The sequence below is a fragment of the Ranitomeya variabilis genome, chromosome 3, assembly GCF_051348905.1.
Source record: "Ranitomeya variabilis isolate aRanVar5 chromosome 3, aRanVar5.hap1, whole genome shotgun sequence".
Taxonomy (NCBI): domain Eukaryota; kingdom Metazoa; phylum Chordata; class Amphibia; order Anura; family Dendrobatidae; genus Ranitomeya; species Ranitomeya variabilis.
Genome location: NC_135234.1, coordinates 767,860,984 through 767,875,030, shown reverse-complemented (window position 1 = coordinate 767,875,030; position 14,047 = coordinate 767,860,984). Strand labels below are relative to the sequence as shown.

The 14,047-nt window shown below is 44.7% G+C and overlaps 2 protein-coding genes across 3 annotated transcripts in view; both read left to right on the top strand.

The window, feature by feature from the left end:
- Nucleotides 1–14,047, top strand: part of LOC143817413 (protein XNDC1N-like) — a 126,323-nt gene that overhangs the window by 91,247 nt on the left and 21,029 nt on the right. The window lies entirely within an intron of this gene.
- On the top strand, nucleotides 8,948–13,602 carry LOC143817405 (uncharacterized). 2 transcript variants are annotated; one of them, XM_077298797.1, is made up of 6 exons: nucleotides 8,948–9,084; nucleotides 9,496–9,652; nucleotides 10,793–10,917; nucleotides 10,999–11,128; nucleotides 11,803–11,977; nucleotides 12,402–13,602. In XM_077298797.1, the coding sequence occupies exons 5-6, from the start codon at nucleotides 11,908–11,910 to the stop codon at nucleotides 13,160–13,162; spliced, it is 831 nt and encodes a 276-aa protein (XP_077154912.1). In that variant the 5' UTR covers nucleotides 8,948–9,084; nucleotides 9,496–9,652; nucleotides 10,793–10,917; nucleotides 10,999–11,128; nucleotides 11,803–11,907; the 3' UTR covers nucleotides 13,163–13,602. The 2 variants fall into 2 exon arrangements, with proteins under 2 accessions (XP_077154912.1, XP_077154913.1); XM_077298798.1 differs by lacking the exons at nucleotides 8,948–9,084; nucleotides 9,496–9,652; nucleotides 10,793–10,917; nucleotides 10,999–11,128 and having other exon boundaries at nucleotides 11,415–11,977.

Sequence of the window (14,047 nt, the reverse complement as noted above, 5' to 3'; positions counted from 1 at the left end):
CAGCCGGAGGACTAAATACCCCTAAAGATGGAAATGGGAATTCTATCTTGCCTCAGAGCAGAACCCCAAAGGATAGGCAGCCCCCCACAAATATTGACTGTGAATATAAGAGTAAAGACACACACAGGCAGAAAACAGGATTTAGCAAAAGAGGCCACTCTAGCTAAATAGAAAAGGATAGGACAGAATACTAAGCGGTCAGTATTAAAACCCTAAAAATATCCACAGCAGATAATACAAAAATACCACATCTAACTAAAGACATGGAATGTATATCTGCATCTCCTGAGAATCCAACATGACTGAAAAATCTAAACACAGTCTAAGCTGGACAAATAAACACAATGAATTGCACTGAATAATAAAGCACACAGCATGTGTGCTGCAGAGACAAAAACAGAAACTTTTCTTAGCTGAATTGGCAGCAGAGCAGGAGGAACCAGACAGAGATGTAACACCTCCAAGAACAATGGACAACTGGCAAGGGCTAATGGATCCTGCACACCTAAATAGCCCAGTCAGAGGTGCAATCAGCAGAAACACCTGCCCAGGATTGCAACCCAGAGGCAATTGCACTACCACCAACAACCACCGGAGGGAACCCAAGAGCAGAATTCACAACACTCAACCAACTCTGTATTGCATACCATTTGTACATGCAACATTTTTTAATTTTCCTTTCTGAAATGATACTACGGACATTTGTTATTAAACATTTTATTAATTTATTTTTTATTTCCTTTTTTTTTCTTTTTAAACATAATAAAGGAGCTAAAATGCTCTTTATTTTAAAAACAAGTACATCAACTGGGAATGGTTTAAACAGTTTAAAAAAAAAAACATTTTAAAGAGAAACAAAAAACACACGCAATACACACGCTCACACATTGAAACCACATGCTGCACAGACCACTATACTTGGTAAATACATCAGAAAAAGGGAATTAACCAAAAGGCATGGAGGCATGCACATGCAATCACCAAGACGCACACAAACATGCCTGAAAGCACACAGGTGCATGCACACGCACAAAAGCACACAGGCGCAGGCATAACACAGGCATAACATTGGCGCAGGCATAAGGTGCAGGCAGGTAAAGGCATACATACAAAAGCACACAGCCATACGCAAATACACAGATGCACCCACACAAAAGCACACAGGCTTTATGCAAACACACACAGATGTACAAAAGCACACAGGCGGACCCAAACACAAGACGCATACAGACACGCACACATACACACGTAAAAAAGGCACAAATCACACCATCTGGGGTGCTGGCAGGCCTCCGGCTGGAGCTGGATGTCTTCACAGTGGCAGGCCTCAGGGTGGATCTGGACACTGGCTGTTGCAGGACGATGGCAGGCCTCTGGCTATATTCAGGTTTTTAGCTCTTGCTGTAGTCAGTACATCATACAGACACAAATGCACACGCACACACAGACATGCACACAGACGCACACAAAAATGGCAATACTCACACTGGCTCTATGGTGGCTGGAGGTTGGGTGTGGCAGGAGTCTAGCTGGCAGGCTGGAGTCTTGATGGCAGACAGAAGTCTTGCTGGCAGGCTGGGGTCTTGCTGGCAGGCTGGGGTCTAGCTGGCAGGCTGGGGTCTTGCTGGCAGGCTGGGGTCTAGCTGGCAGGCTGGGGTCTTGCTGGCAGGCTGGGGTCTAGCTGGCAGGCTGGGGTCTTGATGGCAGGCTGGGGTCTTGATGGCAGACAGAAGTCTTGCTGGCAGGCTGGGGTCTTGCTGGCAGGCTGGGGTCTAGCTGGCAGGCTGGGGTCTTGCTGGCAGGCTGGGGTCTAGCTGGCAGGCTGGGGTCTTGATGGCAGGCTGGGGTCTTTTGTGGCAGGCTGGAGTCTTGATGGCAGGCTGGGGTCTTGCTGGCAGGCTGGGGTCTAGCTGGCAGGCTGGGGTCTAGCTGGCAGACAGAAGTCTTGCTGGCAGGCTGGGGTCTTTTGTGGCAGGCTGGGGTCTAGCTGGCAGGCTGGGGTCTTGCTGGCAGACAGAAGTCTTGCTGGCAGGCTGGGGTCTTTTGTGGCAGGCTGGGGTCTTGCTGGCAGGCTCGGGTCTTGCTGGCAGGCTGGGGTCTTGCTGGCAGGCTGGGGTCTTGCTGGCAGGCTGGGGTCTTGCTGGCAGGCTTCTTCTATGTAGGGTTCTTGCTGGCATATGTGGGGTTGAAGGCCCAGGCCAGGTTTATATAGATTTGGGGGTGTCTGGCCAATTGGCAAGAAAATCCTGCTTCTGAGCATGTTCAGTGTAAAAAAACGTATTGCAGCGCTGCATTGCGTCGTACGACGTATCTTGACGGATCCTGCGTCCATAGGCTTCCACTGTAGCCAACGACGCATGCCGCAGGATGCGTCGCGACACGTTTTTTAGGCGGAGACAAAAAACGTTACAATCAACGTTTTTTCGAATTTTCGACGCATATGTCGTACGATGTACACGACGTATGACAATCTGTCGCAATGCGTCGCCAATACAAGTCTATGGGAAAAAAACGCATCCTGCAGGACATTTTGCAGGATGTTTTTTTTCCACAAAACGACGCATTTCGACGTCTGCAGAAAAACGCTAGTGTGAAAGTAGCCTTATATACAAGTCATTACCCTGGAAAGGATGTACCTCAACATATTTCCCAGGAAAATCCATTTTGGTTTCATTTCTGTATGTTTTAATGTGCGCCTGTAAAAATGGCGTAAGACTCTGACAACATTGTTCACAGCAGTGACCTGGGGGTCAGAAATGCTTCTAGGAGTCTTCCCCACTATGTTCCCGTGTCATTTGAGAACTGTTCCCATAGATTTCCGATGTTTTGAAACCCTAAAAAGACCTCCGGGGGTTAAGGCAAAAAAGCTCAGGTTTCCTATAGACTTACATTGGGCTCGTTGCTCAGGTCGAGCACCCAAGCATTCCAATCTGCTCGACCCGAGCAACAAGCACCCGAGCATTTTAGTGCTCGCTCATCACTAGTCCTAGTATTTCTGGTACCTGAGAAAATGGTACTAGAGATGTCAGTGACATATACAATTATCAGTGTGTGTGCATCTTACTGTACATGCATTTAATTATTAAAAGATTACCGCATATACTCGAGTATAAGCCGACCCGAGTATAAGCTGACCCGAGTATAAGCTGACCCCCCCTAATTTTGCCACAAAAAACCTGGAAAAACTTAATGACTCGAGTATAAATGCAGCAGCTACTGGTAAATTTCAAAAATAAAAATAGCTACCAATAAAAGTAAAATTAATTGAGATATCAATAGGTTAAGTGTTTTTGAACATCCATATTGAATCAGGAGCCCCATATAATGCTCCATACAGTTCATGATGGGCCCTATATAATGCTCCATACAAAATACACCCCATATAATGCTCCATACAGTTCATGATGGGCCCCATAAGATGCTCCATATTAAAATATGCTCCATACAATGCTGCACAAAGGTTAATAATGGCCCCATAAGATGCTCCATAGAGATATTTGCCCCCATATAATGCTGCACAAACATTGATTATGGCCCCATAAGATGCTCCATAGAGATATTTGCCCCCATATAATGCTGCACAAACATTGATAATGGCCCCATAAGATGCTCCATAGAGATATTTGCCCCCATATAATGCTGCACAAACATTGATTATGGCCCCATAAGATGCTCCATAGAGATATTTGCCCCCATATAATGCTGCACAAACATTGATAATGGCCCCATAAGATGCTCCATAGAGATATTTGCCCCATATAATGCTGCACAAACATTGATAATGGCCCCATAAGATGCTCCATAGAGATATTTGCCCTCATATAATGCTGCACAAACATTGATAATGGCCCCATAAGATGCTCCATAGAGATATTTGCCCCATATAATGCTGCACAAACTTTGAATATGGCCCCATGAGATGCTCCAGAGATATTTGCCCCATATAATGCTGCACAAACGTTGATTATGGCCCCATTAACCCCTTCAGCCTGTTTTCACCTAAGTGACCGGGCCAATTTTTACAATTCTGACCACTGTCACTTTATGAGGTCATAACTCTGAAACGCTTCAACGGATCCTGGTGATTCTGAGATTGTTTTCTCGTGACATATTGTACTTCATGATAGTGGTAAAACTTCTTCGATATGACTTGCATTTATTTGTGAAAAAAAACAAAATTTGTCGAAAATTATGAAAATTTAGCAATTTTCAAACTTTTAGTTTTTATGCCCTTAAATTAGAGAGTTATATCACATAATATAGGTAATAAACAACATTTCCCACATGTCTGCTTTACATCAGCACAATTTTGGAAACATAATTTTTTTTGTTAGGGTGTTATAAGGGTTAAAAGTTGACCAGCGATATCTCATTTTTGCAACAAAATTTGCAAAACCATTTTTTTTACGGACCACCTCACACTTGAAGTGACTTTGAGGGGTCTATATGACAGAAAGTGCCCAAAAGTGACACCATTGTAAAAACTGCACCCCTCAAGGTACTCAAAGCCACATTCAAAAAGTTTATTAACCCCTCAGGTGCTTCACAGGAATTTTTGGAATGTTTAAAAAAAATTGAACATTTAACTTTTTTTTCACAAAATTTTTAATTCAGATCCAATTTGTTTTATTTTACCAAGGGTAACAGGAGAAATTGGACCACAAAAGTTATTGTCCAATTTGTCCTGAGTACGCTGATACCCCATATATGGGGGGGGACCACTGTTTGGGCGCACAGGAGAACTCGGAAGGGAAGGAGCACTGTTTTAGTTTTTCAAAGCAGAATTGGCTGGAATTGAGATCGGACGCCATGTCGCGTTTGGAGAGCCCCTGATGTGCCTGAACAGTGGAAACTCCCAATTCTAACTGAAATCCTAACCCCAACCTTAATCCCAGCCCTAACCCTAGCCCTAACCCTAACCGTAGCCCTAACCCTAACCCTAATGGGAAAATGGAAATACATATTTTAAAATTTTATTATTTTTCCCTAACTAAGGGGGTGATGAAGGGGGGTTTGATTTACTTTTATAGCGTTTTTTTGGCGGATTTTTATGATTGGCAGCCGTCACACACTAAAAGACGCTTTTTATTACAAAAAATAGTTTTTGCATCACCACATTTTGAGAGCTATAATTTATCCATATTTTGGCCCACAGAGTCATGTGAGATCTTGTTTTTTGCGGGACGAGTTGACATTTTTATTGGTACCATTTTCGGGCACATGACATTTTTTGATCGCTTTTTATTCCGATTTTTGGGAGGCGGAATGAACAAAAACCAGCAATTCCTGAAATTCTTTTAGGGGGGCGTTTATACCATTCCACGTGTGGTAAAATTGATAAAGTAGCTTTATTCTTCAGGTCAGTACGATTACAGCGAAACCTCATCTATGTAATTTTTTTATGTTTTGGCGCTTTTACACAATAAAAACTATTTTATATAAAAAAAATAATTGTTTTTGCATCACTTTATTCTGAGAGCTATAACTTTTTTATTTTTCTGTTGATGATGCTGTATGGCGGCTTTTTTTTTGCGGGACAAGATGACGTTTTCAACGGTACCATAGTTATTTATATCCGTCTTTTTGATCGCGTGTTATTCCACTTTTTGTTCGCCTGTATGATAATAAAGCGTTGTTTTTTGCCTTGTTTTTTTTTTTTTTTGCGGTGTTCACTCAAGGGGTTAACTAGTGGGATAGTTTTATAGAGCGGGTCGTTACGGACGCGGCGATACCAAATATGTGTACTTATTGTTTTTTTTTTTATTTACTTGGGGATTTTTTTATTTCATTTTTATACATTGTATTTTTTTTTTTTTACTTTTTACCATTGCCCCAGGGTGGGACATCACTGTTTTAGATCAGATCGTTGATCTGACAGTGTGCATAGCAACGATCTGACAGGCACGTTCCACAGGCTTGCCGGCGCCTGCTATTAGGAACTCTCAGTAGGCGCCGGCAAGCCAGGTCAGTAAATGACCCGGAAGGAGTCCCGCGGCCATCTTGGATCCGGGGACTCCTTCCAGGTCACCGGAGCAGCGCGATCTCATCGCGTTGCTCCGGTGAGAGAGTGCAGGGAGCCCCCGTCCCTGCGCGATCCACCTCTATGCCGCTGTCACTATTGACAGCGGCATCAGAGGGGTTAAATGCCCGCGATCGGCGATAGCGCCGATCGTGGGCATTGCTGCGGGGTGTCAGCTGTCATATACAGCTGACACCTGCTCAGTGCGAGACTGCGGTGATCGAGCCGCCGTACTAGTACTGCGGCTGGCACTAATGCAGTGCCGGCAGCGCCTACGGCGGCTGGCGCGAAGGGGTTAAGATGCTCCATAGAGATATTTGCCCCATATAATGCTGCATAAACATTGATTATGGCCCCATTTAGCTGCTCCATATAGATATTTGCCCCATATAATGCTGCACAAACATTGATTATGGCCCCATAAGATGCTCCATAGAGATATCTGCCCCCATGTAATGCTGCACAAACGTTGAATATGGCCCCATATGATGCTCCATAAAGATATTTGCCCCATATAATGCTGCATAAACGTTGATTATGGCCCCATTTAGCTGCTCCATAGAGATATTTGCCCCATATAATGCTGCACAAACATTGATTATGGCCCCATAAGATGCTCCATAAAGATATTTGCCCCATATAATGCTGCACAAACGTTGAATATGGCCCCATAAGATGCTCCATAGAGATATTTGCCCCCATATAATGCTGTACAAACGTTGAATATGGCTCCATAAGATGCTCCATAGATATTTGCCCCATTTGCTGTTGCTGCGATTAAAAAAATAATCACATACTCACCTCTCGCCGCTCAGGCCCCCAGCACTTGCAATATTCACCTGTTTGCGTTCCGGCGTCTCTGTGTCTTCCGCGTCCTCTACACTAACGTTCAGGCAGAGGGCGGCACGCACACTAACCACGTCATCGCGCCCTCTGACCTGAGCGTCACTGCAGAGGACGTGGAAGACGGAGCGGCGCCCAGAACAAGGAGAGGTGAATATCGCGCAGCGGTCCCCTTCCCCATTATTCTAACCTGCTCCTGGCGCGGTCCCTGCATCTCCGGGCGCCGACAGCTTCTTCCAGCGTTGAGCGATCACCATTACCGCTCATCACAGTAATGAATATGCGGCTCCACCCCTATGAGAGTGGAGTCGGGTCCATATTCATTACTGTAATGAGTGGTACCATGTGACCGCTCAACGCTGGAGGAAGCTGTCAGCGCCCGGAGACCAGAGATGCAGGGACCACGCCAGGAGAAGGTGAGTATGTCACAGCCTCCGCTCCCCCTCCCCCGCCGACCCCCCAAGGGACAATGACTCGAGTATAAGCCGAGAGGGGCACTTTCAGCCTAAAAAAATAGGCTGAAAATCTTGGCTTATACTCGAGTATATAGGGTATTTAAAAGAAAAAATGGTGTGAGACCCCGTGTAATTTTCTTAACCAGCAGAGGGAAAGCCGATGGCTGGGGGCAGATGTTTATAGCCTGGGAAGGGGATAATACCCATGGAGCATCCCAGGCTATTAATATCAGCTCACAACTGTATACTTAGCTTTACAGGTATACCATGTCAACTCACTCAAACCTTAGCGGGACCGTGACTCGGGCTCGAGGAGGCCAAGATTGCTGACATACTACCGCCGGCCCAGAAGCAGCAATTTAGGGAACTGCTGCAGCAGGACTGGGACCTGCTCTCGGAGTTGCCAGGCGCACAGAGGCGTTGAACATGATATGCTAACAGAGCTGCATGTAAGGGAAAACCTCAAACCCTACAGAATCCCCGAACCACACCAGGAGATAATTTCCAAGGAGGTGAAGAGAATGCTGGACCTCGAGGTGATAGAGGAATCAAGAAGTGGCTGGTCAAGTCCCATCGTCCTCGTATCGAAGCCCAATGGCGAGTAGCAATTTTGTAATGACTACTGAAGGTTCAATGAGGTGTCCAGTGTTGACGTGTACCCAATGTCCCGCATGGACGAACTCACATGGGATGTTATATACCTGGTCATGAGAATCAGGCAGTGTCTCTTAGGAGAGCAGGAACTCCAACTGTGCGGGTCAACTGCAGGGGAATCCTGCAGGGAAAGGACTCATATGGGCTGTGTTTTCTTGGTTTTACCTTTATGCCAGCAAGGCTCGGTTCATTTTGCTGAACCGGCCAAGGTTAATGCTATCCACAATAAACCAGCAGGTGATCATCTACCAGAACGTTTCCTCTGTCTACCTGGGAAAGCAGCGGAGTGTGTCAACCCCTCACAACACGTACAGAAAGCTGCACACACACTGTCCTAATTGTATATGTCACTGACATCTATATATCTATCTATTCTATGTGTATAACCCATATATCTGTATCTATGTGTGTAATCCATCTCTTCTAGACTGTCGGGTCCCCGTGTCATTTTAGAGTACGTGGCTGCTGAATTACCGACTTTTCTTCTATCTATATAATATATATACATATATGTGTGTGTCATTGACATCTATATCTCTACAGTCATGGCCAAAAGTATTCACACCCCTGCAATTCTGTCAGATAATACTCAGTTTCTTCCTGAAAATGATTGCAAACACAAATTCTTTGGTATTATCTTTAAAAAAGATGAAATATGTTATAATGTCATATGATGAGAATTGGAAATGGGAAAAGCTCAGCCAAACCTCTGTAACCACCGGCTGTAATCTAACACCTGGAAATTGCCAGGATGTTATTTCATTCATCCCTATTTGTGCCTCCATCATTATCAGCTGCTTTATAAGGGGCAGATAGTGAGAGAAAAAGTATTGGTTATTCCGCTGCATTGTGACATCATCACTTACCTTATATGGAAGCGGGCAGTGATGTCACACAGGTGAGTGATGATGTCACAATAGAGCGGAACCTATCTAACCCTCCGTTCCATCTCACGGCCTCAGACTTGGTATATGTGTCTCCTGACAACACTTACCTAGTTTTTCTCCTTGTGAGATTAGCCATTTACTTGTGGAATAGCGGAAAACTTCTGTATTAGAGGAATACTTCTGGATTTTCCTGAAGATTACTGACTGAGGACTTCTCCATCTGGAGGTAAATCTATTGAGGCTGTTAGGAATCTAGAAGTTTTTCTCCTGATTCCTTCCCTTGTATTCTGGTAGATGGGAAGCGGCCATTGCCCCTGGAGATGAGTAACTCGTCCGGCACAAATCACGGCACAATACAACAGAAAAAAACATTTTCATGAATTTTTATTTATTTACAAATCATGAAACAAATCCAGTCCTCAGTGACCGGATATAAGAGTAGGAATCGTCGAGAGAAAACCAGGGAGCAAATATCAGTGTCCAGCAATTTACAGGGGGAGGAGGGGAGATTTCCTTTATTAATAAATAGTAGTAATAATAATGGCAGCCAGCGCTCTACCTGTATGGGGCAGGGCGGGCTGCACCAGGGATTATAGCACTGTGTAATATGGCTCCAATGTTATCTTCTCCCCTTCAGATCTCCCTCCTGACTCTGTCTGGTCCAGGACCACAGAGGGGACGTCAGCTCCTGGCTGTCTGGTCCAGGACCACAGAGGGGACGTCAGTCACCACCTACATAAGCTGAGAAGAGAACATCAGCGTGCACAGGACCCGCAGAGCCGGACATCTGTAGAGTGAGTATAATGGCGGAGGAGCCGCCTCCGGGATCCATCTTCTTACACTAATTAGATAAGTGGAGGAGGCCGGACCACGGCTGTCGGCACCGACCACTGAGTTAGGCCAGAATTGCACCTGACAACCTCCCGCATTTAACCACTATCATTCGGCTACTTGTTGGCTGATTGTCGGGTGTCTGATGCCATTAAGGCAGTTCTTACTGCTGGAAAATACTGACCAAATACTGAGCATGTGAACGTGGCTTAAAGCTGAAAATTTTTTGGTTTAGATCTGAAATAAAACTTGTGTCAGAGTATAATGTAGCCCCCCCTCATAAAATATAATGCAGCCCCCTCATAGAGTATAATGCATCCCCTCCCATAGAGTATAATGTAGCCCCCTTATATAATATAATGTAGCCCCCTTGTAGAATATAATGCAGCCCTCAAATAGAATAATGCAGCCCCCTCATAGAGTAAAATGCAGCCCCTTCATAGGGTATAATGCAGTCCCCTTAAAGAATATAATGTAGCCCCCTCAAATACTATAATGCAGCCCCCCATAGAGTAAAATGCTGCCCCTTCATAGGGTATAATGCAAACTCCCATAGAATATAATGTAGCCCCCTCATATAATATAATGTAGCCCCTCCATAGAATATAATGTAGCCTCTCCATAGAATATAATACAGCCCCACAGTCCTACAGTCTTATGGCCACCAGTACTAACTGATATATATATATATATATATATATATATATATATATATATATCCCACAATCCTCACCTCTCCTCCTCATTCCCCCGCGGTTCCAGACTCTGTTCCAGTCTCAGCAGCTGCACTGCCATCTGCCCGGCACACAGTATGAGGTGACGTCATCGCGCACCGGCTGTGGCAGAGGGCAATGATGGAGCAGGGAGTATCATCTGATGCCCTCTCCTCTATTATTGCACCTATGATGCCGATACAGTTGAATGCGGCACATGCTGGGGGCAGCAGCGGTGGAGCAGCAGGCGACAGGAGGAAGGAGCCGACTGCTGCGGCTAAAGAGAAATAAATATTCACTGCTCCCCACGCCCATGGCCAGTCCGACCCGGGCTCTACACACAGAACTGAGGAATAAAATGGTAAAACTCATCTGTTCCTTATACTACAGGTGGAATAACGCTCTACTGCTGGAAGGTTCTCAAAGTTTTACTTGTTGAGCGTTGAAAACTCCAAGTGTAAACTTTGTTCTGGATTAGGAATCTTATTTCCATCGGGAATTCACCAGATATTACTGTAAGTATTCTGAGATCATAACAAACATTTCCAGCCTAAAAATAAAAGAATAAAATCTGACCGATCTATTGTTCCTTTTAGGGTTGATAAATGACTACAGAGCTGAAATCTTGACAAGAAGATCCCTGTCGATTACTAAGATCCCAGCTGAATTCTGTAGCACTACTAGTGACATCACATTTCTTGGATTTACAAGAAGAGTAGTTAGAAGGTAACGATACTTTTATGTAACATTTAAGTCTAAGTTGCAATGTGTGACCATGATGTGAGGAATAGCGCCATTTCCGGCCATTATATGGCTTGTATGGTATTTTGTATTGTTCTACAGTTTTCACCCTACAGTCACTATCTCTAATTTGCATTTGTCTTTGAATCAGTGTCTCCCGCACAAAAAGTATTTTACCTCTTTCCTTAGGTAGCACAGAGCCATGGAGGAAAGTATATATCAGTACTGAGCATTGCAGCTGTGAATCCAGCTCTGGTCTAAGCTAATATACCTGCTAGAATCCTGCAGGACAATGATTCTGTGCTTCGTCCTGGCAGTGCTCCTCCTCTGCCTCCTAACTTGTGAAATCTCTGTGCAGAGCAAGACGGATTACAGGAGGTTATTCAAAGTTAATGAGCTCAGGAGACGGGGAAGGGGAGGAATTGACCCATAAGAATAGATTAAAGACGATTTCTCTGATATCATATGTTACAAAGTTTCTTATAATCACTTATACTAGTGATTTATACAATTTGTTGCCGGGCAGTTCCCATGTAAACACATTCTCGATGTTTTGCGGCTTCATCTTCTCGTCCTTCCATACTACTTATGGTCACTACTTTTTGGCTTTTGCTGTTTATTGTCCTATAACTTTTTTCCATTTGTGGATTATTCTGCAGGACTTCTCGCGCACTGAGTGACTTCTGCGTGTTGCTCTGCGCTGTGAGATCTGCGACTATTGTGCGCCGGAAGAGCACTTTACTGAACACTTTTCAGGAGAAACCATGAGTTCTCGGGAATTGAGGCAGCTGATCATGGACAACATTGCATGGATGAACCGGCCAGAAAACCGAAGTAAGTAAACCTTTACAATGTAAGGGGTGTGTGTGGGGGGATTATACCGGGGTCTTTTTGTCGTCACCCCAGTAACAACAGTTTCCACTCTCTAGTTCTTTCCATAAGAGGAGTTAGAAATATTTCTGCCTGTATACTGGGGACAATGTTAGACGGGGAACTAAACTAATAACTCTGGGTATTGTAGTAGTGACGATCGGTGGGGTCCGGACCCTCAGACCAGCACACATCGCTCACAACAGGGGTCAACGTGCTTAGATAATTCTTGGGTGTGTGCAGAGCGGTGTCCCGGACCAGTAAAAAGTTATAGAGAAATAATATATAGATAATAGATAGATAATAGATAGATAATAGATGATAGACACATTTGTACCTGTCATTTATGATATTTTCTGTAATTATAATACATGGTTTTTCTCTTCAGATCAGAGCCCTGTGATCGGAAGACTCAGGTCGTCTCAGACAAGAGGAGGAAGGATTGAAGATGACAGAGATTATTTACCTTCTCCAGAGAGAAGAAGAAGAGTTAGAGACCCATCCAGACGCTCAGTACGAGAGGAGACCAGACACAGGAGCCGTTCGCCACATAGGCCGCTACCTGACCGTCCCATCTCTCCTGAGCCTTTACCACCGACCACGCGCCCTGACAATCTCAGGCCTGCGGAGGCTTTACCACCAACCACGCTCCCTGACAATCTCAGGCCTGCGGAGGCTTTACCACCGACCACGCTCCCGGACCGTCACAGTTCTGCTGATACGTCACTACCGAGCAGCAGCAATAACAGGAGTGGTGAAAATGAAGCGGCAACCACCTCCGGGGCCGATCCTCAGCCAAGGTTTATTCCACCATCCGTCGGCACAGATGCTGAGAATCAGGCCGGATTAGATTTAGATGAGGATACAACACCACCGCAGGCTGCACCCCTGCGGAGGAGAGGACGGCGGAGAGGAATGACAAGGATACGGCAAATAGAACGCCTTCCTACCAGGAGCGCCACAGGCCAGGAGGAGATTCCTTCTTGTGCCATATGTCTAGGTGATTATGAAGTAGGTGAGCAGCTTATTGTGCTGCCCTGCCGACATCTTTTTCATCAGAGCTGCATTACACCATGGCTCCGCCAAAACCGCTACTGTCCTTACTGCCGCCAAAACTGTTTCCAACAGAACAGACAGAGAAGAGCATAAATCCCAACATGTGCTCGTGTATCCATCCCCTATATATATTTATTTCCTTTATTAATGATTTTTACTAAATAAAATGTATGTTTTTTATACTTATGAAGTCAGCACTCCATTTTTTCAGTTTTCTATGTTACCAGGAGTTTCTTCGTGTACTGCCATATTGATACATTTATAGAGGAACAGTCACACGATGCAACTACTTTTTACCTATTTATGCATCATTTCCGGAATTTTCTAAACTGCATCGGTGATATGTCCGCCACTGCATTACAGAATCCATTTAGCTCTAGTGGTCCCCATACTTGCCATTATCCGTTCTGCAATTTCTGAGGCAACACCTCTATTAAATCTGTGGACAGTTTGCTCCAATTTCAAATCAAGCACTAAATCTATTGTAATACTTCTAATCTGATTTACTATGCTGCACGTGAGTGTCCATATATATGGGGGTGCACTACACTATAGAGGCTGCCTATGGGGGTGCATTATATTAGGGGCTGCATTACACTATAGAGGCTGCCTATGGGGGTGCATTATATTAGGGGCTGCATTACACTATAGAGGCTGCCTATGGGGGTGCATTATATTAGGGGCTGCATTATACTATAGAGGCTGCGTTATACTATAGAGGCTGCCTATGGGGGAGCATTATATTACATTATACTAGGGGGTGCATTATATTATAGAACCTGCCTTTGGAGGTGCATTATATTAGGGGCTGAATTATACTATAGAGGCTGCCTGTGGCGGTGCATTATATTATAGAGGCTGCCTATGGGATGCATTATACTATAAAGGCTGCGTTTGGGGCTGCATTATACTATAAAGGCTGCCTGTGGGGGTGCATTATACTATAGAGGCTGCCTATGGGCCTACATTATACTATAG

Bases quoted from the DNA above. Each gene is read 5' to 3' on its own strand.
- LOC143817405 (XM_077298797.1), top strand. From the start codon at position 11,908: ATGAGTTCTCGGGAATTGAGGCAGCTGATCATGGACAACATTGCATGG. The intron at 11,978-12,401 runs GTAAGTAAACCT...TTTTCTCTTCAG, and splicing joins GAACCGGCCAGAAAACCGAA to ATCAGAGCCCTGTGATCGGA.